This window comes from Schistocerca gregaria, chromosome 1 (genome assembly GCF_023897955.1).
Source record: "Schistocerca gregaria isolate iqSchGreg1 chromosome 1, iqSchGreg1.2, whole genome shotgun sequence".
In the NCBI taxonomy this organism is placed as follows: Eukaryota; Metazoa; Arthropoda; class Insecta; order Orthoptera; family Acrididae; genus Schistocerca; species Schistocerca gregaria.
Genome location: NC_064920.1, coordinates 1,091,304,555 through 1,091,329,989, shown reverse-complemented (window position 1 = coordinate 1,091,329,989; position 25,435 = coordinate 1,091,304,555). Strand labels below are relative to the sequence as shown.

Sequence of the window (25,435 nt, the reverse complement as noted above, 5' to 3'; positions counted from 1 at the left end):
AAGAGCTCCTTTAAGCCGTGTGGAAACACAGAATCTGACTCATTTATTTTACGATGATTCCTCGTTCTGAGAACACATTCTAGACTAGTATATTGTGCTTATCTGCGATACTTAAGAATGTGTTCTCAGGACGAGGAATCAGTGTAAAATAAATGAGTCAGATTCTGTGTCCATAAGGCTTAAAGGAGCTCTTACCTGTAGCAAGATTAAAGTTGTTGGCGATGTGACACATTGTTATAGAAACTGAAATAAAGCACTTATCCTTTCCTTATCTCAGATTTTTGCCACAAGCGAAATTTGGAAACTAGAATTCCAAACACTTTTTTCACAATCCCACAGACTCTCGACGGTCTATAACTGGACAACCTTTTGTTGAAATTCAGTGGACCATCCTTTGAATAAGACCTCATTGACCAACTTTGGTTGCTTCCTTAAGGCCTCATTAAATATGTCAACATTAAAGAGTTACCACCAAATAAAACTGTATCTTGTAGCAAGCCGAGAGGTCTGGGCTCTGCTGCCAGTTTTAGAGTACTGCTTGCTAAGTACCATTAGATCTCAAGCTTTTCCACTGTACTCTGCAATTCATCCTCAGGCCGAGGTGCCTGTCAAAAATAATTAGAATTACATATCCAGACATTGTCGTTCAATAGAATGGTACAAAATTATAATCAGGTGCTCTTCAACTCAGGCTGTATCAGTCTCGTTTTTCCCATTCAGGATGATGATAAAGCAAATGACGAAGAAAATTTTCTGGCATCGGAGGACACAGTAAGTGAACCACAGGCGCCCACTTTAGGAAAATCAATAACTATGTTCAGTGGTTCTGTAGCGACTCACTGTTATCGAGGGGACAGGCACGAAGACAAAATAGCAAACACCCTTTTCAGCGTCTTGAAAATGCTGTTGATGCTCTAAGGGTAATCACGCAAAAGCCTGAGGAGCATGATGAAATTGCTAACTTCAACAAGAGTATTGTGGCGCAAATGCGGAAGCTGCCAGAACAATGCAGCATTGAAGGTACGGAAGCAATCCAATCGCTAATTAATGCTAAGCAAATGCGTTTCTTGGCTGAAAGCTAAAAGAAAGAATATTAGCACTCAGGGCAGTTTGTTGCTGGTGCTAAAGAAGTATTGAGCGAAGGAGGACGACTGTCTGTCTAAAGCCATCACCTTGTAGTATGACGCCATATTATATTGACTTGTAATGGTATTCCGCACTGCAGTTGTTTGTATATGTATTTTTTGTTCTCTAGAGCCCCATGCAGATGACATCAAAAACAGCTGGAAGTAATTTGGCATTTGTTGGAGCGAAGTATAGGCATGTAGGGACGAATACGAATCCCCACTTACCAAGAAAGGCAATGTAAACTATAGTTTCTGCTCTGCCGACAACGCTTCACGCATTGCAGTATCCTTCTTCCTTATTGCGTTAGCAAGAAACATGAACCTTTCCGGTGAAATTCTCAGATGAGTGAAATTGCTTCTTGGATCTCCCACAACAACTTCTTTCAGCAAGGTAGTTTAGCAACTGAGCTGTCTTATTTTCTTTAGGCAATACGTTTCTTATTTCATTTCTTACGCAGCGATGTCATGCAGACAAATTTTGACTCCGTCACTACTTGTACGGTTCACAAAACTTTCATTCAGACACGATCCCGGCAATTGAAACTGAAGTGTACAGTAGTGTCGCCATGTCTACCATTTGCGCGAAACGAGTTGCGGAAGCTAATGTCGTCGTGTAAACTAGATATTTTTTTTGTGTAGTATTGAAATTTTTACGGATATGGCGTGGAAATACAGTGGGGCGTGTATCAACTGTTTGAAATGAGTCGTTAAAATGAGTAGGCCTACGGTACAATTGGTGTTTGGCAGTAATTGGTCGATTTGGTGGTGGTGATAGATTGATCTGTGGTTTCACCCGAGTTCTAGGTTAGGCTGAAAGATGATGATTTGATTGTGAGTTGGCGAAGTCAACGAATGCCAGATGACGGTTGCAGTAACAGACTAATGTGCAGTGTATCCTCAGTGTTTACGTTCACGTCATATTTAATCGGTCAATTTCAGCCTAACACCAGGTGTACCGTACTCATTTCAGTTTCTTGTTGGATTGATCGCGCAGTCTTGTGACGAACTGCAGTGAATCGTTGTAGAAATACGGACAGTCTCCAGCGTCGAAGATCTTTGATATTTTGGTCCCCCGAAGACCTGGGTGTCTGTTGTTAATGACCTCGTAGAAGGAGGAGGTGAAAATGTTTTCGTCTAGGGGTTTGTTGCTGTGTCGGAGATTAGCGTCAACTTCGAAGAGTATACAGAGGCGTACGTTTATGCTGAAACCACCTCTAAATGGCGGTGGCGAGTAAGTAACCTTGCGTAGACATAGTCAGGTAATAAAGCATTCTAAATGAAGCAGACGATTTTTTTCACAAGCATTTTTTCGGTGTTCCGGGCCTATCTTCAAAATAGTCCGTCAGTCATTGTTGATCGCAAAATGTATAGAAGGTGTTTATGAAAAACTAGGTTGGAGGGTGTTTCAGTTGTTGGTGCAGTTTTAGTCCAGTTGCAGTGTATATTAGTAAGGCTTACGTTTTATAGCATAAATTGTGACATGCAGTTTGTATGACAGTAGTTTTGCCCATTGAAGTTCGATAATTCAAGGAAAACGTTTGCTTACTAAGAGAAATATACCATCCGTTTCTGAAGAAGTAATTTTGTACTTGGTTGCCAGCAATGGGTCAGCGTTTCATGTGTCTGCGAAAACACTGGTGCAAGTTTACTTTCAAATAATACACGCCTATCAAAATACGTTAGCATGAAATCGAGATAGAAACAACGGTTTATGGAAATACTGTATTTGGTGCGTTTGTCCGCGGAAATTTTAATGTTTTAAGACCAGAAACCATCAAGATTTAGATGTGACTAGAAAAAGTTGTCAGATGTTGGCTGCAAAAGATTCGGTTATATTGTGATATGGAACAGTTAAGTATATAGTAAAAGCCAAACTAACGTCTGCAAGCACACCACAAGAATAAGATGTTCATGTCAGACCTGTAGATAAAAATTCGACAATCTAACATATAACAGCACTTGCAACCCTTGTTTCCTTTAAAACAAGTGACAGTGGAAAACAGAAAAATTATCCTAGTGGTATTTTCCGTAACTGTGCTCCATGGGTCATAACATTGTGATAAGGATACTTCAACATTATAAATACCCCTTGCATCACTGGGGAATACATTATTTTTTAAATATTTTTCAGCCTTTGGTCATTATTTCTAGTATTGGACTCATCAATATACACATGCATGTTACAAAGTGTTTCTGTATTTACTCACAAACAAAAATTAGTTGCCAACACATCATTACGTGATCTTTTATTGGATTTGTAGATTTTAACGACTCTGTATGCAATGTGAATCATCCACTTGGATCACTGACATAATGTCTTTGGTGGTGTGGATATTTACAGGCTTGTTGAAAAAAAAACCAACAAAAATCAAAGCAAAAAAATTGGTTGTGGTGACAGGTTAATCTGTAGCTTTTCCCGAGGTCTAGGTTAGGTTGCAAGGTAACAGTTTGATTGTGGGTTGGCAAAGCCAACAAATGTGGAACGAAATAAAACTGGTCGTGGTGACACTGATTTGTAGCTTAGACTGTAAAAATTGTGACTGATATTAAATTGTCACAATGTTATTTACAGCATTTATCACAAGTTTCTGATATTACCACTGGCAAAAGTTCATTATTCGTATCAAGTATTCCTCTTTATTAGTTGCATGTTCCATATAATAGGCCTTGATATTTTAATTACACAATGACATTTATGTAGTGTACTATTCAATTCAGTGTCTATTTAAAACAGATTGCAGCATAATAAATTGATGGCATTTTACAGTGTTTTGAATTCTTTAAAGTTATGAGTAATTCCCTGTGTTTAAATTTGCATATGTGTTGTTTATCAAAATTTCATGTCAGTTACGTCAATTTTCTGCTTTTTCACACACAATTATTTAAAATTTACCTTCCAACTAACAGAAAATTCGTGTAAGGAATACAATTGAGTTTTCTCCAATATTTCTCTGAATGGTTGGTTGAAGGCATTAATGTTCTTTATTTGGGTGATATCATTTGGAAGGCAGTTGAATAGGTATGGTCCCATGTGTGTTGAACTTTTCTCGTAATATCTTATCCTGTGAACTGTTCTTGGTTTTTGGCTGTTTCTTGTTTCATAGTAATGAACCTTATAACTTTTTTAAACTAATATTCTTCTTTTTATAGGGTTATGAGTTTTTTGTAACCCCATGTTCTTGTCATAAATCGCTGAACTTTTGTTCAAGGATAATGAAAAGTTATTTTAGTTTCGAAAAAATTATCACCACCAAGCAGCAGAAATCAATTTTCACAGAACTTTATTCTTATTTATGACATACAAATTACAAATAAATACAAAACTACTAACTTATAAGTATAAATATGATAAATGTTGCATCATAAATCACTCTTGTATCTGGCTGGACAAAATTAATGCAAATAAAAGTTTCTGCTTTATTTTACAATAGATATTAAGATCTTGAAGACACTTTATTGCCTGCTCTGCACACTGAGAATTGATAGTCTTGATGGTTCTTGATTCCAAAACTTTTTCACACAGTTTAATGGTTTTCCGTGAACCAGTGAGCTGCTGTGCAGCTTCTGGTAGTCATGTGCATTTTACACTGTCATTAAAACAATGATCTGTCCACCTGTAAGAAATTAATCTATGAATTGGAATAGTGAGTCTCGTCTCTCTGGTATAAGAACAAATGCCAAAAGAACCTGTATTGCTCGGGAGTTCCATCTTGTGTCCCTTAAGTTTGGTATTTTCTGAAGCTTAACATTAGTAAACCTTCCAGTTTCTTAATATCACAACCCCATCCCAAAGTTTCAGTAATCTCATCTTGAATTCTCTGAAAAATTCATCTTGAGTTGCTAATTATTCTCACCAAGATCTGGGATAAATGGATGCTCGATATTTGGTGATGTTATTTCGTCCACATTTGCCATTCGTTCTTACGTGAAGTGCACTGCCAAGAGTGTGGTGTTCAGACAATAAATTGTGGTTCTCCTAGTTTCTTTTGAGCAAGCTGTATTTGTTGGATTACGATACCATTCATTCTTCCAGTGCTCACATTCATAGCATCAGAAACAGTTATCTTTACACTCATCCGTAAACTGTATTCTTTGAGAACAGCTGTTGTTCCTTTGACAGCAGTATTTGCTGCCCATTTAGTAGATCTAATGTTTCCACCTTCACTACTCTTCATTCATCCTTCAAGACTAACACCTCATATTCTTTGTTACCGTTATGCTTACCATTGCAATGCAGCGACCAGCTTTCTAAGTGTAGTGTTTTATTCATTTCTACTTTGATTTTATCAGCTTCTCAAGGTGTCTCAGTGTCAGTCTTACCTTCAGATAATTATCAGCAAATGGTTGGCCCTTTGCTGGAACTTAATAACTTTGAACTTGTTACTAACTGGGTTGCAGTTTTTGTTTTGTTGTACTTCTTCCCTGTACCTGTGGGTTGTTCACATAAACTATTGGACTCCTGATATTAACTGTCAGACTTTGATGTGATGTACGTGAAGTATAAGGGATGATCAAAAAGTTTCCATTCAAAGGTTGTACTGTCCAGAATTGATATACCAATGATACGAAATCCCTATGAGCTTTGAGGCAGTCATCCCACCAGTCCACCAGGTGGAAGACACCCATTTAGTAAAACACCATATCCTGCTGTACGAAGAAGTCCGTAACTGCCTGCTGCACATCCTCATCCAACAGGAATAGTTGATCCTTTAAGGCTGTTTTAAGAGACCGAGGGCATGATAATCATATGGGGAGAGATCAGGGTTGTAGGGCAGGCACTTGAATGTCTCCCACTCGAGATGGTGTAACTCTCCTGCATTTCTAAATTTGCAATATGAAAATATGTGTTATCATGAACCAGCAGCACCCTTTGTCATGCACCATTTCACAATGGTGGTTTTCAATAGACATGTTACCTCCCGTGTTGCATGTGTCTAACTATCCCACAGTCCTAGCAGCCTAGGAGTAAAGATTGAGGGAATAGTGCTTAATCTTGAGTCATAAGTTTAATACTCTGTGAAGTCTTTCACTCTGCAGTCAAGTGGGCACCTCAGTGGTTTCGTTAGGGTGCAGATAGTACACTGAGCTTTTCAATACCATGAAGTTTCACAGTTAAGCAATCTGGCATCTGAAAAATAGAATTGTTAAAACTGTCTTATTCTTTTGGTAGTTGAAGCATCAGTAATAAAATCAAGATGTAATTTTCTATTCGGTTTTGAGATGACAGGCAGGATTTAGCTTAGTGGCAGTGCACAGATTTTTAAAATTCTTTCTGATTTAATTAACTGATCACTTCTAAAGCAACTTACTTGAATCTGCTATTTCTTTGCTCCCTGATAAAAATAAAAATATTTGTTTAATTCACTTATTAAAACTCTACAAGGGCAGTGCCAGTTACCACATAATTTATGAAATTTCTTTATTTCAGTAAATTTGGTATAAAATCTAGCAACAAGATCACAGATTGCATTAGGCTATAAATTCATAATGTTGACTGTAACATCATGAAATTATAATTTGATTGGTTGTTTGCCATTGGTGCCATTTTGATGTCGTTAATCAGTAGAAAGTTTGTGCTGCTTCTGTTTCTCCCATCATATTTGTCAATTGAACTTTCTATTGTTGTAATGCTAGTTTTTAGTGTCCAGTGGGCTCAAGATTTCAGAGATCAGACATATCACCATTGTGAGGTGTGCGGACAAACTGAGCTCCTGAGGATGTACAGCCAACTTATATCCTCTCCCATGTAGGCCGTACCCAATGCGGCCGCCTGATAACACATGTTGAAATGCTAGCATCGGCTTCTATGGTAGCATTCATGAGTGTGCTTTGCCTGTCCTGGTTGCCAGATCATTTTGTTTTTGCTGAAAGTCTTTATAATTAAACCCATTACTGGTTCCAAAGCCTTGATAAGATTATAGACACAATCTCGGTTGATGAGATCATCCCTGGTGCAAATTTCTACAGCCCCTCTAACGATGCTGTCCCAGTACTTGAAAGTCTGTGTAAACATCCTGATACATTTGTACTCTATTGGGCAAGTCTCAGGCAAACAGTGCTCTGCGGCCATGTTGGGATACATCAGATCGAGTGTGTCTCCTTTGTTCTTGGCAACGATGTCTGACAGTGTGCCATGTCTGTCCAATACATGTATTTCCATATTGACGTAGAACTGGCATACACTGACGCCTCCACAAACCAAGATCATCATTAACATTTCTCAATAGTGCTTGTATTTTGTTGGGTGGGCAAAAGACAATTTTTACTCGGTACTTCTTCAATATGCATCTGATTTTTCCTGATAGTGTGCCATTGTACGTTATAAAGGTAGTGGCTTCCTTTTCCTCCATGACTGCTTCCATCTTCACTAGTTGTACTGTTGTGATGGGGTGGAGAGTACATCTAATCTCTGCCATTCTGGATACCCATTTTTTCGGAACACGGTTCTGAGGTGTTCCAGCTCCTGGGGTAGACTATCTGTGTGCAAGATGATGCACGTCCTGTATTCTAGAGTTTTTATCATCCAATTCCTGTGTGAAGGGTGGTGGCAGCTGTCTGTGTGCAAATACAGGTCAGTGTGCATTTTCTTCCGATACATACAGTGGTCCAGAGTTCAAATGTGTAAGGAAGTCGAGGAGTTTGTCCCTTCCATGGGGCCAGACGATGAACGTGTCGTCCACATAAAGGAAAGAAAGATGTGAGTTTCCATTTGGTTGATGCCAGGGCTTTCTTCTCGAGGTAGTCCATATACAAATTTGTGACCACAGGCAATGTGGGCTACTCATGACCTTCTCGTCAAATTTCTGACCAATAAGCTCTAGTGACTGTTATTGAGGCATTCTGGGGAATAATGAAATTGTGTCAAAACTCACCAGAATATGAGTCTTTCATCCTGAAGTTGTCAAGTCCTTTTACAAAATCCACAAAATTTCAGATGTGATGAGGGCATTTACCCAAATAAGAGCTTAACATTTCTGTCGGGAGCTCAGTTCGATGGAGACAAGTCTGATCACCAAAACATTGTGACTGTTGGACACTAAATTGGCAGTACACACGTGGACTGTTTGGCTCACAAATATGCTGGATGATACTGAAGAGTTACATCATGTACCTTTATGGGGAGGAGATGTATCATAGCTTGAAGAAATTTGACCAGCTGTACCACCAAAGATGCCATTTGCTGAGTGCTCTTGCATTTCTGAAGAGATGTGTCAAACTTTGCTAGAGTGACGCATCACATCGACTCTGCAACAGCCAGGAGAATTAAGAGGCGGGTCAGCCTTGCCTTGCTACATGGAATGTGCTCTTTACCCATCAAAACTCTGAGTACAACTCCCAGGAACTGTTTAGACTACATTTACAACTGATCAATTATTTTAATTCCAGGATCTAGGACTGGACTTACAGTGTTACCAGGGTGGCAGGTTATTCTGCCCATAGGAAGGCCACAAGACCTTAACTATGAAAATTATCTCATCTTTCTGACAAACCATCATTGGAGGCCCCGTGTGAGGTGGTTATTAATCTGACTGACATGGAGCTGAGTGACAATGCAGTTTGTTGTGAAGAAGGGACTTAATTTTGTTCCAACTCCTAAGTTCATACTGGTTGCAGGCATCATTGGCGCAGTTGAACAGTTTACGGTGCGACTACCGGCTGAAGCGGCTGAAGAAGTATGTCATGGAACCAGCCATGCTTCAATGAAAACTAAGTCAATGAAGTTGAATATTACCAGCAGAGAGAGAGGGTGTGGAGGGGGGGGGTCTATTCGGGACCTAGCTAGGAGTATGCCTTCAGATTGTTGTCTTATCTGCAGACAAAGGCAAAACCACTGTTGCTCTCTCCCACTATGACTGCATTGAGAAGGTGCAGTGGTTGCTAGATGACGACTCCTATAGGAAGATCAATGCTGACCCTGCAAAGATGATGGAGAACAAGACTAGGGCTCTTCTCAAGGACACGGATTTACTAGAGGAGATCACAAAGAATCTATTACCTCAAGGATATGTACTACCAAGACTTTATGGACTCCCTTAAGTTCACAAAGATGGGGTGCCATTGTGCCCCAGTGTCAGCTACATTAGGGCACCTTCATATTTTCTGGCAGAATACGTGATGGAAGTACTGAGCCGTTATGTTGGTAAATGCCCTCATCACATCTACAATTCTGTGAGTTTTGTAAAATGCCTCAACAACTTCATGATGAAAGATTCATTATCCTGGTGAGATTCTGTGGTGTTTTGTTATTCCCCTGGGCTTATCTATGAGAGCCTCTTTAGCTTATTGGTGAGAAATAGAAGGCCACTGAACTTTTCAGGCATGTCCTGACCGCCACATATTTTCTATTTAATGGAGAACTCTATGAACAAATGGCGCAAATTTGTATATGCAGTACTTTGACAAAAAAAGCCCTGGCATCATCCAAATTGAAACCCAAATGCTCCTTTTCTTTTTTATTTCTTTTTTTAATTTTTTTATGTGGATGATATGTTTGTATGCTGGCCCCCTGGGAGGAACAAACTCCTTGACTTCCTTACATATCCCAACATAAATTCACTATGGAGACAAAGCGGAAGGAAGATTTACCATTCCTGTATGTTACGGTCAAGAGAAGAGCTGACGGCACCCTTGGCCTGTGTGTGTACTGGGAGAAAACGCGCACTGGCCTGTATTTGCATGCAGACAGCTGCCACCACCCTTCACAGAGGAATGTGGTACTAAAAACACTAGTACACAGGGCGTGCATCATCTCAGATGCGGAGTGTCTGCCTAAAGACCTGGAACATGTCAGAACTGTATTCTGAAAGAAATGGGTATCCAGAATGGCAGATTAGGGACACTCTCTGCCCTACCACAACAGTAAAAGCTGTGAAGACTGAAGAAGTCACAGAGGAAGAGGCAGCCACTGCCTTTATACTTTACACTGGTGAACTATCAGGAAAAATCGGATGCATATTGAAGAAGAACTGGGTAAAAACTGTGTTTTGCGTGCCCAGTAAAACTCTAGCATTATTAAGATGCGTCAAAGATATTCTTGGTTTGCTGATGGCTGGTGTATACCAGATTCCATGTCAATGTGGAAAGACATGTATTGAACAGACAGTGCACACTGTTGAAGACTGTTAGCGAGAACACAAGAGGCACACTCAAGTGATGTATCCCGACAAGCCAGCAGTTACAGAGCACTGTTTGTCAAAGATTCATGCCATGGGATATGAACATACCAGGATCTTGTCACAGACTTCCAAATACTGGGACGGTGTTGTTCATTAACATATCTGACAATGGCAAGATGTCTGATGTGCTGATGTGCGGCCGACTTGTATCCCCACCCCCAGCCAGCCATTCCCTCCGCAGGCTGAGCCTGTGAATCAGTGGTCGTGGAAACACTGGTGCCGGCACCTGTTGTAACGCTGTTGTAGGTGCTTTGTCTGCCCAGTTCACCAGATTGTTTTGTTTGCTGAGAGTATTCTTAATTAAACCCAGTGCGGTTCCCAAGCCTTGAGGAGATGGTCCCTAGTGCATATTCTATGGCTTCTCAAACAACACGATTGAAATAGAAAGGAGTAGTTGTGAATAAGCATCACACTAAGCAGGTCTGAAGCATATGAAATCTGATGTTAATTTCTACTGTTGTGGATGAAGCTTATTTTGTCATTTTTGCATATAATCTACACTTACAATTAGTTCAGAATTTCATAAAAGTTACATAGTGGACACTGATTTGTATTTTTTGTAGTTTACTTACATAGAACAGGGAGCGAAAGGCTATTTACAATTTGTACAGTTATAAGAGTCGCGGGACACAAAAGGAAAGCAGTGGTTGGGGCAAGAGTGAGGCAGGTTGTAGCCTGTCCCTGATGTTATTCAATCTGTATATTGAGCAAGCAGTAAAGGAAACAAAAGAAAAATTTGGAGTAGGATTTAAACTCCATGGAGAAGAAATAAAAGCTTTGAGGTTCGCCGATGACATTGTAATTCTGTCAGAGACAGCAAAGGACCTGGAAGAGCAGTTGAACGGAATGGACAGTGTCTTGGAAGGAGGATATAAGATGAACATCAACAAAAGAAAAACGAGAATAATGGAATGAAGTCAGGTGATGCTGAGGGTATTAGATTAGGAAATGAGGCACTTAAAGTAGTAAATGAGTTTTGCTATTTGGGGAGCAAAGTAACTGATCATGGTCGAAGTAGAGAGGATATAAAATGTAGGTTGGCAATGGCAAGGAAAGCTTTTCTGAAGTAGAGAAATTTGTTAACATCAAGTATAGATTTAAGTGTCAGGAAGCCGTTCCTGAAAGTATTTGTACTGCGTGTAGCCATGTATGGAAGTGAAACATGGACGATAAATAGTTTGGACAAGAAGAGAATAGAAGCTTTCGAAATGTGGTGCTACAGAAGAATGCTGAAGATTAGATGGGTAGATCACATAACTAATGAGGAGGTATTGAATAGAAATGGGGAGAAGAGGAGTTTGTGGCACAACTTGACTAGAAGAAGGGATCGTTTGGTAGGACATGTTCTGAGGCATCAAGGGATCACCAATTTAGTATTGGAGGGCAGCTTGCAGTGTAAAAATTGTAGAGGGAGACCAAGAGGTGAATACACTTAACAGATTCAGAAGGATGTAGGTTGTAGTAGGTACTGGGAGATGAAGCAGCTTGCAGGAGATAGAGTAGCATGGAGAGCTGCATCAGACCAGTCTCTGAACTGAAGACCACAACAGCAACATGTAGATAATACACCTCAAAATGCTCATCCATTATCTAATATATGTTACAGGCCACTTTGTTACCACAACCTTTCTTTAATATTCACATTCATTGGCTTCACCAATTCTCAACCAGGTTGTCACCTTTCAACTTAAACTGGATCTATCTAATTTAGAAAGTACGTCACTGATTCTCATCTACTATTTCATTCGCAATGATTTCAGTGAGAATAAGTGGGTAAACTCTTACCCACCAAATAAGCATTCTGTTACCTGTTTATTTAAGTAGTTGACATGTTGTTGTTGTTGTCTTCAGTCCTGAGACTGGTTTGATGCAGCTCTCCATGCTACTCTATCCTGTGCAAGCTGCTTCATCTCCCAGTACCTACTGCAACCTACATCCTTCTGAATCTGCTTAGTGTACTCATCTCTCGGTCTCCCTCTACGATTTTTACCCTCCACGCTGCCCTCCAATGCTAAATTTGTGATCCCTTGATGCCTCAAAACATGTCCTACCAACCGATCCCTTCTTCTAGTCAAGTTGTGCCACAAACTTCTCTTCTCCCCAATCCTATTCAATACCTCCTCATTAGTTACGTGATCTATCCACCTTATCTTCAGTATTCTTCTGTAGCACCCCATTTTGAAAGCTTCTATTCTCTTCTTGTCCAAACTAGTTATCGTCCATGTTTCACTTCCATACATGGCTACACTCCAAACAAATACTTTCAGAAACGACTTCCTGATACATAAATCTATATTCGATGTTAACAAATTTCTCTTCTTCAGAAACGCTTTCCTTGCCATTGCCAGTCTACATTTTATATCCTCTCTACTTCGACCATCATCAGTTATTTTACTTCCTAAATAGCAAAACTCCTTTACTACTTTAAGTGTCTCATTTCCTAATCTAATTCCCTCAGCATCACCCGATTTAATTTGACTACATTCCATTATCCTCGTTTTGCTTTTGTTAATGTTCATCTTATATCCTCCTTTCAAGACACTGTCCATTCCGTTCAACTGCTCTTCCAAGTCCTTTGCCGTCTCTGACAGAATTACAATGTCATCGGCGAACCTCAAAGTTTTTACTTCGTCTCCATGAATTTTAATACCTACTCCAAATTTTTCTTTTGTTTCCTTTACTGCTTGCTCAATATACAGATTGAATAACATCGGGGAGAGGCTACAACCCTGTCTCACTCCTTTCCCAACCACTGCTTCCCTTTCATGCCCCTCGACTCTTATGACTGCCATCTGGTTTCTGTACAAATTATAAATAGCCTTTCGCTCCCTGTATTTTACCCCTGCCCCCTTTAGAATTTGAAAAAGAGTATTCCAGTCAAGATTGTCAAAAGCTTTATTTAAGTCTACAAATGCTAGAAACGTAGGTTTGCCTTTCTTAATCTTTCTTCTAAGATAAGTCGTAAGGTCAGTATTGCCTCACGTGTTCCAACATTTCGACGGAATCCAAACTGATCCTCCCCGAGGTCTGCATCTACCAGTTTTTCCATTCGACTGTAAAGAATTCGCGTTAGTATTTTGCAGCCGTGGCTTATTAAACTGATAGTTCGGTAATTTTCACATCTGTCAGCACCTGCTTTCTTTGGGATTGGAATTATTATATTCTTCTTGAAGTCTGAGGGTATTTCGCCTGTCTCATACATCTTGCTCACCAGCTGGTAGAGTTTTCTCAGGACTGGTTGTCCCAAGGCCGTCAGTAGTTCTAATGGAATGTTGTCTACTCCGGGGGCCTTGTTTCGACTCAGGTCTTTCAGTGCTCTGTCAAACTCTTCACGCAGTATCGTATCTCCCATTTCGTCTTCATCTACATCCTCTTCCATTTCCATAATATTGTCCTCAAGTACATCGCCCTTGTATAAACCTTCTATATACTCCTTCCACCTTTCTGCCTTCCCTTCTTTGCTTAGAACTGGGCTGCCATCTGAGCTCTTGATATTCATATACTTGGTGCTCTTCTCTCCAAAGGTCTCTTTAATTTTCCTGTAGGCAGTATCTATCTTACCCCTAGTGAGATAAGCTTCTACATCCTTACATTTGTCCTCTAGCCATCCCTGTTTAGCCATTTTGCACTTCCTGTCGATCTCATTTTTGAGACGTTTGTATTCCTTTTTGCCTGCTTCATTTACTGCATTTTTATATTTTCTCCTTTCATCAATTAAATTCAATATTTCTTCTGTTACCCAAGGATTTCTAGCAGCCCTCGTCTTTGTACCTACTTTATCCTCTGCTGCCTTCACTACTACATCCCTCAGAGCTACCCATTCTTCTTCTACTGTATTTCTTTCCCCTATTCCTGTCAATTGTTCCCTTATGCTCTCCCTGAAACTCTGTACAACCTCTGGTTCTTTCAGTTTATCCAGGTCCCATCTCCTTAATTTCCCACATTTTTGCAGTTTCTTCAGTTTTAATCTACAGGTCATAACCAATAGATTGTGGACATATAGAAATTTAATGTCTGTTGCCACAATGTTGCATTACCTTATTTTTCCAGAAGATTTTTTTCCATAATCTACGTCAGGTTTTTTATATAAATTGAAGGGCATTCAAAAGAAAAGATAAGAAACAACACTGTAGGTATAATTGCACTCTTTATTCGAAAGTAATCACCAGAGGCTGAGCACAGTTATCCCACTGTTTGATGAGCCAAAGGCTTTCCTGTTCTCAGAATGCCTGTGGCAGGGACAGGAGCCTTCAGGTCCTTATTAGAGTTGAAATGTTTCCCGTTGAGATGTGTTTTTTAGCGGACCAAACACATGCAAGTCACAGGGCGACATATCGGATCTTGAAGGGGATGCTCGAGTTGCTCCCACCTGAGCTTGGCCATTGCACTTTGTGTGACATTAGAGATGTGTGGACACATGTTATCATGGAGCAGAATCACTCCCTCCACGATTATTTCAGGTTGCTTGCTCTTAATGGACTCGCATAAGCTATGGAGTGTCTCACAGTACATGTCACTGTTAATGGTTTTTCAGTGCTCGAGAAATTTGATGGGTGTTGGACTTCAAAAAAGACGGTGAGCATCACCTTGCCTGCTGAGAGTACAGTTTCGCAGTTTTTAGGGGTAGGAGATGACGCATACTTCACTCTCCTAGATGTCTCGCTACATTATCCCGCAGCGGCATAAGCAACTTTCAAATGGTGTGGTTGCTGCAACATTTTGTACCATTTAATTTGAAAACTCCTTACGTTTCAGTATTGTTTGTGTTATTATGGAATCAAAAAATAATAAGAGATTTTCTACAACTTTTATCCAACAGGTCTTTGAGGAACAGCTTGTGTTACTTCTTGTTGCCCCAACACTGTAAATAAAAAATATTTTGACTTTCTGTGGCATGCAGGCTACTTTCAAAAAGTTTTATGTGCTCTGTGATTTACCTATTGGTACTGTCTCTCATTTTGGCACTGTGTGTACGAAAAGAGATCAGAATAAAGTGCAATGCACCAAAACATCAAAATCTACTATATATAGCTTCAACTTTATTTTAATTTAATGTATTTAATACTACTGTGTGTACAGAAAATGTGATATACAGTTCAAATATTTGTTTAGTAACATTTCCTTATATGTTGCCAGATATGTATACCGATCAGCCCCAAAACCACATGCAAAAATTACAATATTCTTAGCAGAAGCAGTCGGAGCCTACATGTGGTGGTGGATCCTGTGGCACCTTTGGCATGAACCAGAGCATATTACAGTAAGGTTTTTTCTGCTCAAAATTGTTACATTTCTTTACTGTTCCTTCCTTCCTTTTTTTTTTCCCCCTCACCGGTTCTTACATCTGCACTGATTTACTATAAGAAAATAATATATGTTGTGTGTTGTATTATGTTTGTGAGGTCCAAGTTTGATATACCAGAAAACACATTTGTGCATTAATAGTTTTAACTATTGTACAGTACAATTATAAGCAGGACTTTTTTAAATATTTGGTTTTCTATACAAGAAAGTCACTGCAGTATCACAGTAATAGTAGTAACGACACTGAATGTATACTTTGAGTTTTAGGTTTCCCAAGCAGATTCTATATACATTTGTGTTTTGCCATAGAACGTCCTCCATGTGACAATATTTTCCTCTGCAAACATTCAAACCATATTAAATGAAAAGCATTTAAGGGAAGTGCGCAAGCTGTCATTGATGTGAACAACTGCATGATTGTTGGTACTGGAAATCCTATTACCATATCTTAATGTTCTTTTGTGGCCCAAGAATTGTTTTGTAAGCCACAGTTTCTGGCGTTAACAGTAATGATGCACAGTCTTAATATTCTCAATATAATGGTCACGCTAACCCAAATATCAGAGAAAGATAACTTAAGTTTGTTGAAATGTATCATTTGCAGAGTTGATATCTGCTCTCTTACCTTGGCACTATTGAGTGCCTTGTGAGTTCATATTCTTCAGATGCGGCGTTGAAGTCAGTTTCTGATTCAATATGAGGGTAAGGTACTTCATTGATTCTTTAAGACATGTAACAGTGTCCCCTCTTTTATCTTAAATAAATTAAAGAAAGAACAACCAAGATTAAAGTCAATAAACAAACTTCTGTTATAAGAAATAGAAACTGTTTCACCATACAATTTCTTCAACCTGTTAAGACTTAGCTGTAGCTGATGAAACAATGACGTCAGGCTGGAAGTAGGACAGCAAATAGAAATTGTCCAAGAATAAATAGTTGTACTGAAGTTAGTTACTGTGAAGACAGGCTGTCTGTGATTATCACAAGCAAATTAACAGTTAAAGTGTTACCTTCTATTAAAGATATGCATTCCATATCATTATGAGAGGGTCTTGAGACAAATAATGGGAAGGGTATCATAAAGTACATGCCTGAGAATGAACACTATGGTCTTTGTGAAGTATTGGATTCCGCTATACACCCCAGCAACCCCGATAAAAAGAGGCTGCCACTCTACATTTTTTCATTTGTATGAAGGTTATTCGGAAAGTAAGAAACAATTGGTCACAAAATGAAAACCACAGTGAAAATCTGATGAAGTGTTGCACAGGTGTGTTGGGCAGTGCCTCCAGCATGCCTGTCGATCGCGTTACATCTTTCTTTTTAGTTCTGAACACACAGGGAGCACATAAAGATACAGCTACATAGAACAATAGTGTCTCCCGCCAAGTAAGAGGGCCTAGTGAGGAATTTCGCCTGAAGCTATGCAGCATTGTCCGCCCAGATAGCTGAGTGGTCAGTGCGGCAGCCTGTCACACCAAGGGGCCCAGGTTTGATTCCCGGTGGGTCGGAGATTTTCTCCACTCAGGGATTGGATATTGTGTAGTCCTCATTATCATTTCATCATCATCATCAGTGGAAGGCAACGGGAAATGTTTGATTACCTACAATACAGCCTGTATTTGTGTCTCTGAGTTTCATCTCTTCTCACATGAACCGCTGGCTATGAAGACAACATCTTGTCACAGACAGCGAGCTGTAAGCCAGCGTAGAGAATTGGCAGAAAGCACTGGTGGCTGCATTCTATAGCGAGGGTATTGGAAAGTTGTTACAACGCTACAACAAATGTCCAAGTTGGATCGGCGACTATGGAGATAAGTAGCTGGAAGTTGTAGCTAACTGTTGCAAATAAAACAGTTTCCATTTCGCTATCTATCGTTCCTTACTTTCCGAATAGCCCTCGTATATCCCTGGCCGTGGTGCGATTAATTAGCAAGAACCTTCTGCTCACCTCTTGGTCAAGTGAAACTCATAATTTTATAATTTAATAAATGCTTCACTAAATTTGGTAGAGATTATATTTAACAAAAAGCCTTTCTTCTTCCTTTTTTCAGAATAATGTTATTACCATGAAAGACATAAAATATGATGTTCCCTGAATGGTGACAAAGAGCACCAATAAAATTTTATATTCTTGTTTACATGTGAATTGTCAGCTGTATTCTGTTGTCAGCTATCCAATTAAGAATATTCCGTAAGCAATAATGGATGTACAGCGATATAGAATTCTGGCTGTGTCATGCTTTGTGTGGTATTTTGATACAGGAGATTTTCTTTGAAATGATAAATTATTTGACTGTGAATATAATTTTAAAAACAGTTAATTCTGCTTTCTTTAACAAGATATTGTTGCAGTGATCACATTCTGGTTGCAAAAACTCCAGAATCGCTGACAATTTAGAACTGATTTTTTTTATTTATTTGCCGTTTCATTAACGAATTATCATTTGTAGCAAAAGCAGTGCTTTCTAGCAAAAATTTCAATAATGGCAGTTGCAAGTGGCCATTCTTACAGCTTTCCAAAACATAAACATTTTACAATAGCCATAGCAACTGCATTAATAGAATGTATGTACAATGTCTCAGTTTAGCCTCATATTTACATTGCATTTGCTAGAAAATTGGTGTTAAGAGATCTTTTAGGCAACCTATTCTCTGCCAAAAACATGAAAATCTGACATAAAACATTCTTTTCCTAAATTTTTGGTAGTTCTTTGTTGTAAAGCATACAGAGTTAGTCGAATATTTTAAGTTCCACTATCTGCTCTATAAGTTTATGCCAAGAAAAGAAGGGGCAAAATGTCCGTATTTGGTACCACCACTTTCCATTATGTATTACATCTAATTACTTTTTCTCCCACACTACCTGAAAATTGCAACTTGCCACCTATTTTCTTTTGAGGCAGATATGTCCTATCTTCATTCACTACAGTGTGACAATCACACTACAGCTATGTCTCAGTGTATTAAGTCTAGCTAAGACACGGCCAAGTCAAGCAGGGCCAACTTAAAATGCAGTTAATGTAACTTCCCCAAGTACAGTAATAAAGTCCATGCAATTACATTGGTGGCTTTCATCTCTCTCTCTCTCTCTCTCTCTCTCTCTCTCTCTCTCTCTCTCTCTCTCTCTCTCACACACACACACACACACACACACACACACACACACACACACACAGTTTATTTTGTAAACACTTACTTTGCATATCCTTAGCAAACATGTTTACTAGCCTATTGGATCTCATGTGTAGTGCAAATGCTTCACTTAGTGGTAGTAAGAAAGATTAAATTCTTGTTGGATCTTAGCATGAGGCCGTGTGTCCCAAAGTAATTAAATTCCTCCAAGTTGGTGGGATGTAGAGTTCAGATGAAAATTATCACATGCACGATAATGAAAGATGCAGTTCCAACAGTTGTCTTTTTTTACAAAACTAATAATTGTGGCTGTGGCCAGCTAATATCAAAACAAGCAAACACACTCATTCACAGAGCACACAAGAAGCAACTCTTGATGTTTGTGACTCCTCACTTCCTCTCCCTTTCACTGTCTGTTTGTTGACTGGACTGTTTACACTGACTTGTATATTGTACCTCACAGATTCTGGTTCTTTGCAAAAGTATGACCAACTTGTGGGCCCAGTGTTACTTAATTTCCACAATCGCAATTTTGACCTTACATCGATACCAAGTGGCAAGAGGCAGACAAACAGAAGTTGCCAACATTAACAAAAAGAGTAAAATGGATGTGAACCTATACATCTACATCGACACATACAATAGATACTCTGCAAACCATCATAAGGTGCAAGGTGGAGGGTACCATGTACCACTACTTGTCATTTCCCTTTCTGTTCCACTCGGAAATAGAGCAAGAAGAAGCGACTGTCTGTATGAGACCTAATTTCTCGTATCTTATTGTCATGGTCCATATGTGTGATATATGTTGGCGGGAGCAGAATCATTCAGCAGTTGGCTTCAAATGCAGGTTCTCTAAATTTTCTCAACAGTGTTTCCTGAAAAGAACACTGCTTTTCATCTAGGGATTCCCAGTTGATTTCCCAAAGCATCTCCATAACACTAAAGTTTTGTTCAAACCTACCAGTAACAACTCTTAACAGCCCTCCTCTGAGTTACATCAATGTCTTCCTTCAATCCGACCTGGTAAGTATCCCAAACAGTAGAGCAGTACTCAAGAATAGGATCACCAGTGTCCTATATGTGGTCTCCTTTATAGGTGAAATTCTCTTTCCTAAAATTTTCCCAATAAAGCGAAGTCAACCATTTGCCTTCCCTACGCACCACATGTTGTAAGGAAAGCATGGAAACCGTCTGAAGATGAGTCATAACTATTCGAAACTGGTAACAGTACCCTTTGAATAAAGGAACTGAAAGTAAATTGGTGGCTGGTTGCTGTCCCAACACCATCATCAGTTAATTGTGTTGAAGGTAAATTCAGTCGAGAAAATTAATAAATTAAGAGACAAATTTGATGACCAGTACTTACCTTCAGGAGGCAAAATGTGTAGGACACTGTGTGATTAAAGGTACCAGACACCACTATGTAATGCGGTCTCACCAATGTAAAAGGAGGCAGAGAGTACTTTGTTGTCAAAACAGAATAACAGAATGGTTTGGTCAGGAGAGCTTAATAATTTCTGACGTGATCATTGGATATCACCTAAGTGACAGATCTATCAGAGATGTTTCCACGCTTCTAAAGCTGCCCAAGTCAACCTTTGGTGATGTCCTTGTGAAGTGGGAATGCAAAGAGAAAAAACACTGGTAAACCAAGATCAAGTGGGCCTCATGCGTTTGTAGGGGATTCAAAAGAATTGAGTACAGTCATCAGGCAGCTCCTTGTAAGTTGTGTATTTCTGTAATCAGTGTTAGACAACACGTCATCATGTAAGCAGAAGTGCTACTGGACAGTGAATGAGTGGAAGCAATGGACTTGCAGTGATGAATCACACTATGCCACGTGGCACTCCAGTGGAAGGGTTTGGATTTCCATCTGTGGTGCCAACTGAAGTACCATGGAGGTATCAATAGAGTATGATATGGGGGTGTGTTTCGTGGTTTGTGTTGTAATCCCCATATTGTGCCAAAGAAAATGCTGAATGCGGAAGTGTGTGACCACATTGTTCAACACTGCTTACTGTAGGGGAGCAGATCGGAGACTTACTGTTTGTATCAGCAAGACAGTACACCCTCTCATAAAGTAGGTTCTTTGAGGCAATGGTTTACGGACAATAATATTTCTAATTTTGACTGCTCTGCTTACAGTCCCAACCTGAATCCAATGAAACACCTCTGGGATGATTCACAGCCTCAACTTCACTCCTGCCCCATGTCAGACTCACTATTTTTCCTGGTTTCAGCTCTTGAGAAAGAATGGGCTGCCATTGCTCCACAGACATGCAGACACCTCACTGAAAGTGTCCCCAGCAGAGTATAAGTAGTCATAAAGGCAATGGGTGGACAAACCCCATATTAATGTTCACTAATAGGTGTGTGGATACTTTTGATCAGATAATGTATTGCAGATAGTCAAATGTAAATGTTAAAGTGACAAACTACCCAGCTTTTGGAACAGCAGATTTTTCCTCTCATCTAGGTGTGTTGAGTGACTTTCCCTTCTTTTTCAATCTTCCCAGCATACTCCACTCTCCTTCCCAAGAAAGGGAGTATTAGTATGCTAGGTAGTGTGTCATTCTCACTTTTAGACGTGTCGTTCGCCAGTGGAGAGCAATTTTGTCACATAACTTGCAAAGTGAATATGATTCCAATTGCCTTTGAATGGCCTTCATCTGCAATGTGACAGTAGCAAAATGATGTTAAAAAAGGGCAAAAGATTAACTGGAGCTTCTGTAATCTGTGGAATGAAATAATAAAAAGTGAAGCTAATATGACTTAGTTTTAGACATGTTTTTCTGTTTGATTAATTTGATGTACTGTCTTGTATACCCTTCTTAGCTTAAGTCAATCCCCAGATCCCACCTGTCACTCTAAACTGCTAAAGATAATGTTGCATAAGAATCTTGCATGTGTCACTGACCATTGTATTGTGTAACGTTTGCTTACCTGCTGTTATTCTTATTTTAAGTATCTTCTTTGAATTTGCCCTCATAGATAAAATAACATTTGTGACCAGCTTTCCTTTGTTGTTTACAGGGCGAATTTCCATATCCTGATCCATCAAAATGGACAGACGAAGAGCTAGGCATACCACCAGATGAAGAGGAATAAATGAGAATTGTTTCATTAGTGCTGCAGAATTTATTTCTATTTATATAGATGAAGAACTGTTTGTGAATTTGTATATAAAGTGTAAATTGTAATGTATTCAGTCTGTTCTGCGAGCTCTTAAAAACGTAATTTGGAGATGTAATTCACGTTCTCAGACTTTTCAAGTAAAGCGTGAATCACATTTCCATATTTATCTGTGGGTTTAATAAAGACAGTTTGGATGCAACTAAAATAATGATGTAGGATCAGTTTTGCTTAAAAAATATATGGCGTATATTTCAGCATGTCTGTAAAATTATTACATGAATGAAAAATGCACTTCTGCTAGATGAGCACTGCAAAGTTAGGGCAAGGTGCTCCCTAATAAATAGCATGTTTGCTCTATGGTATCTTAACAAAAAAAGAGAAGGAAATTAAATGGATATTCATATTTGAATTTAAAAGCATCTACTTAGGTGAATATTTCTCTAATATGGTGGGTGATGGAAGAATCCGGCGATATTTGTGGGTAATGCCAAGTATACACTGTGAAAATTAAAGGAATAAACAACTAATATATATATATATATATATATATCATATTTATTCATACAGGTGCATCATTTTAAGGCTGGAAGAAATAAGCAACAAGCTGTGTCCTAAGTAATGGTGATTGTTTTCTAAACATAATTTTATTTGTGGATGATGAACATTGACGACAACAGAACAGCTAGAGTTATTACTACAGAAAATTTCTGCTGTAATAAAGAAATATTCCTTACTAATAGTGTTCTGTTGTATTCTAGTGAAAAGAGTGTAGTAGTGTTCTGTACAGACAGTGGAGGTAGCTCAACACTTAATGTAGGTAGGTGCATACCATTTTGACCATGCACTAGAAAGTCTGTCTATGCTTGCCTTAATAAAGACATTTCACTTAAACAAGATGTAGTTATTGACCACGTATTCCGAGAGGGGGACAACCATAGAAAGAGTTTCACATTTCAATTATTTTGATTGTGATTGCTGGCTTCAAAACTTTAAATTCAAATCATATCATATACATAGGTGTTAAAAATAAATTAAAAAAAAGGCAGCTACTACTGAAAGCTTTAATAACACTCAATTAAATATGTGCAACTGATGCACAAGAAAGAAAAGCATTACAGAATAAGTTTTAAATAGAGGAATATTTTTATTATGCCTGTTGGCATTGGTGTTCATTTTTTTAACAGAATGTAATTGTCATTTACAAAATAATGAGATTACTGAGCGTGTATAGTGTCCGTTATTTAGAAAAAAATCAAATCAGCTGGAACAACATACTTCTGAACAAGGATAACACAGTAAGTCATATGAAGCTTGATGTTCTAGCTCCAAAGAGTAAATATTAACAGAAATCCAGAAACATATCAGAGCCTTCAATGATAGAGAAAAAGTGGCCCCAACTTACAGATCCCAGTAGGAAGTAGCAGATACTCAAATTAGATGTCCTACAACTGTCAGTTGCCCGCATCTCGTGGTCGTGCGGTAGCATTCTCGCTTCCCACGCCCGGGTTCCCAGGTTCAATTCCCGGCGGGGTCAGGGATTTTCTCTGCCTCGTGATGGCTGGGTGTTGCCTGATGTCCTTAGGTTAGTTAGGTTTAAGTAGTTCTAAGTTCTAGGGGACTGATGACCATAGATGTTAAGTCCCATAGAGCTCAGAGCCATTTGAACCATTTTTTGAACTGGCAGTTACAGCAGTTATGAAAGTGGAAAACTCCCAAATAACTCATGATTGAAGACCTATCTTGAAAAAAATCATGACTGATGTTGGTATAATGAAAGAAAAAGCCATTTGGATTGGTAAATTATTTATTACTTGATGCAACCTGATGAACAGATCACCTTCAGATCTAGTGCTGCAAAGCAAAGTTTGCCTTGAAGGGTATCGAGCATTGTGAATATAACAGTACAAATAAACTATGTAAAATGTACAATTCAGAATTTTTAACGCCATATACTCTGGCGTTTGGTCATAAGGTTTTAAACGATGTGTTGGAAGTTTGAAGTTATCTCTGTGAAGAGTGCTGTAGTTGTGGTCAAAACGGAAAGTGTCTAGTGTATGTAGATTTCTATATAGGAACACCACCATCTCCTATATGTAAAGTGAGGGGATAGATAGTATTTTTAAATTTTTTAACAGTGGTCGACAGGATTCCCATTTTTTTTTTTTTACAAAGCACATGTTTCTAATTACTTTCTTTTGTAATACTAGGAGCCTAGTGATATTTGCTGAATTTCCCCAGAAGATTATGCCATAACGAATAACTGACTCAAAGTAGCAGTGATAAACTATCTTTCTGGTATCCATTTGTGGCACCTACCAAAATACACATTGCAAATGCTGAGTAGTTCAGTTATAATACTGAAAGTCACATAGTGATGTTGCGTCAAATAAAATGAGTGGGGAACATCAGCTTGTCACAAATAAATTAACACACAATTAAACAACATGTTGTGCTGCTTTCCCAGCATATAGTAATCACTTGACACCCCAAGTTGCTATTGAAAAATGTTTCATTTGTTTATGTTGAGGGTCAATTGCCACTCTCTGGACCAAGCGTCATGAAAAGCCCCAGGGAAGTTCTAAAGTTGTCTACTATGTCATTTTTATATTGCGAAGAGCAGTGGATCTATAACACTCCCTTGGGGCACGCACTTTTATGGATTAAGACTTCTCTTCTTTGAGAATGACATGTTGTGCTCTGTTTGCTGGAAACTCTTCAGTCCAGTCCCACAGTTCATTTATGCTGAATGTGTTACTTATTCCTAGAAATGTAAGTTGTGGAAATTTCTTGCCTGATGAATGAGTGTCTTTCTAACATTGTATCTAATTTTGCTTTGCATTTTTTGAGTACATCATAACTTCCAATTTTAAAATTGTATAGTACTGTCACGTTCCTTGTAATTTTTCAATAATACACTCAGATTTTTGTTCTAGTCAAATTCATTTTCCCTTTCTTTCCTTCTGGAAAAAAGTGTTAAGAGCAAACATGTTCGCACCCAATGCTAGTAATGTAGTTTCACACTGATGAGTCATCCTTTAGTTTTATTCTGTTTTTGCATTAATATCCTTTGTTATGATCTTGTAATAGGGTTTGCATTCATTTATCACTTTCTGCAACTCTTGATAGCTATCCTCTGCTGCCCCATCAGAAAGTGAACTTATTGGTGCATAAACTAGCCCTTTGTGGGCCTTCACAGACAGGCACTACCCTCGTTATCAGGGTTGCCACAGGTTCTGGAAATCAGAAAATTTCAAAGACGTCAGGGAAATCTGGAAAAAAACCTCATTTTTGTCTCAGCGGATGAAATGATTTGTTTAATGAGATGTCGTGCATTGTCGCTGGCTGGGTGCAGCTGGCACATGCACCGTTTCCCTACTCTCTCTTCCCACTGCTTCTCTCCTTGCTACCACTCCCCCAAGCTTGCAGTCAGTGCTGCCACCACTTTCCACTGCTAGTGTAGCAGAGGCAGGGAAGTGTGAGGAGTGGTTTGTTTGGATCTGATTCTCAGGGACTGTAGACATAGCAGCAAGGGACGGCGGTCATGTGTGCATGAAT

General features: G+C 39.0%; 1 protein-coding gene across 1 annotated transcript; it reads left to right on the top strand.

The window, feature by feature from the left end:
* The first annotated feature begins 2,177 nt into the window (after positions 1-2,177).
* Positions 2,178-22,137, top strand: LOC126282078 (NADH dehydrogenase [ubiquinone] 1 beta subcomplex subunit 2, mitochondrial-like). Its single transcript, XM_049981537.1, has 3 exons — positions 2,178-2,358; positions 15,440-15,563; positions 21,779-22,137. Exons 1-3 carry the CDS (start codon positions 2,252-2,254, stop codon positions 21,851-21,853), a joined length of 306 nt encoding a protein of 101 aa, XP_049837494.1. The 5' UTR covers positions 2,178-2,251; the 3' UTR covers positions 21,854-22,137.
* Positions 22,138-25,435: the final 3,298 nt, after the last annotated feature.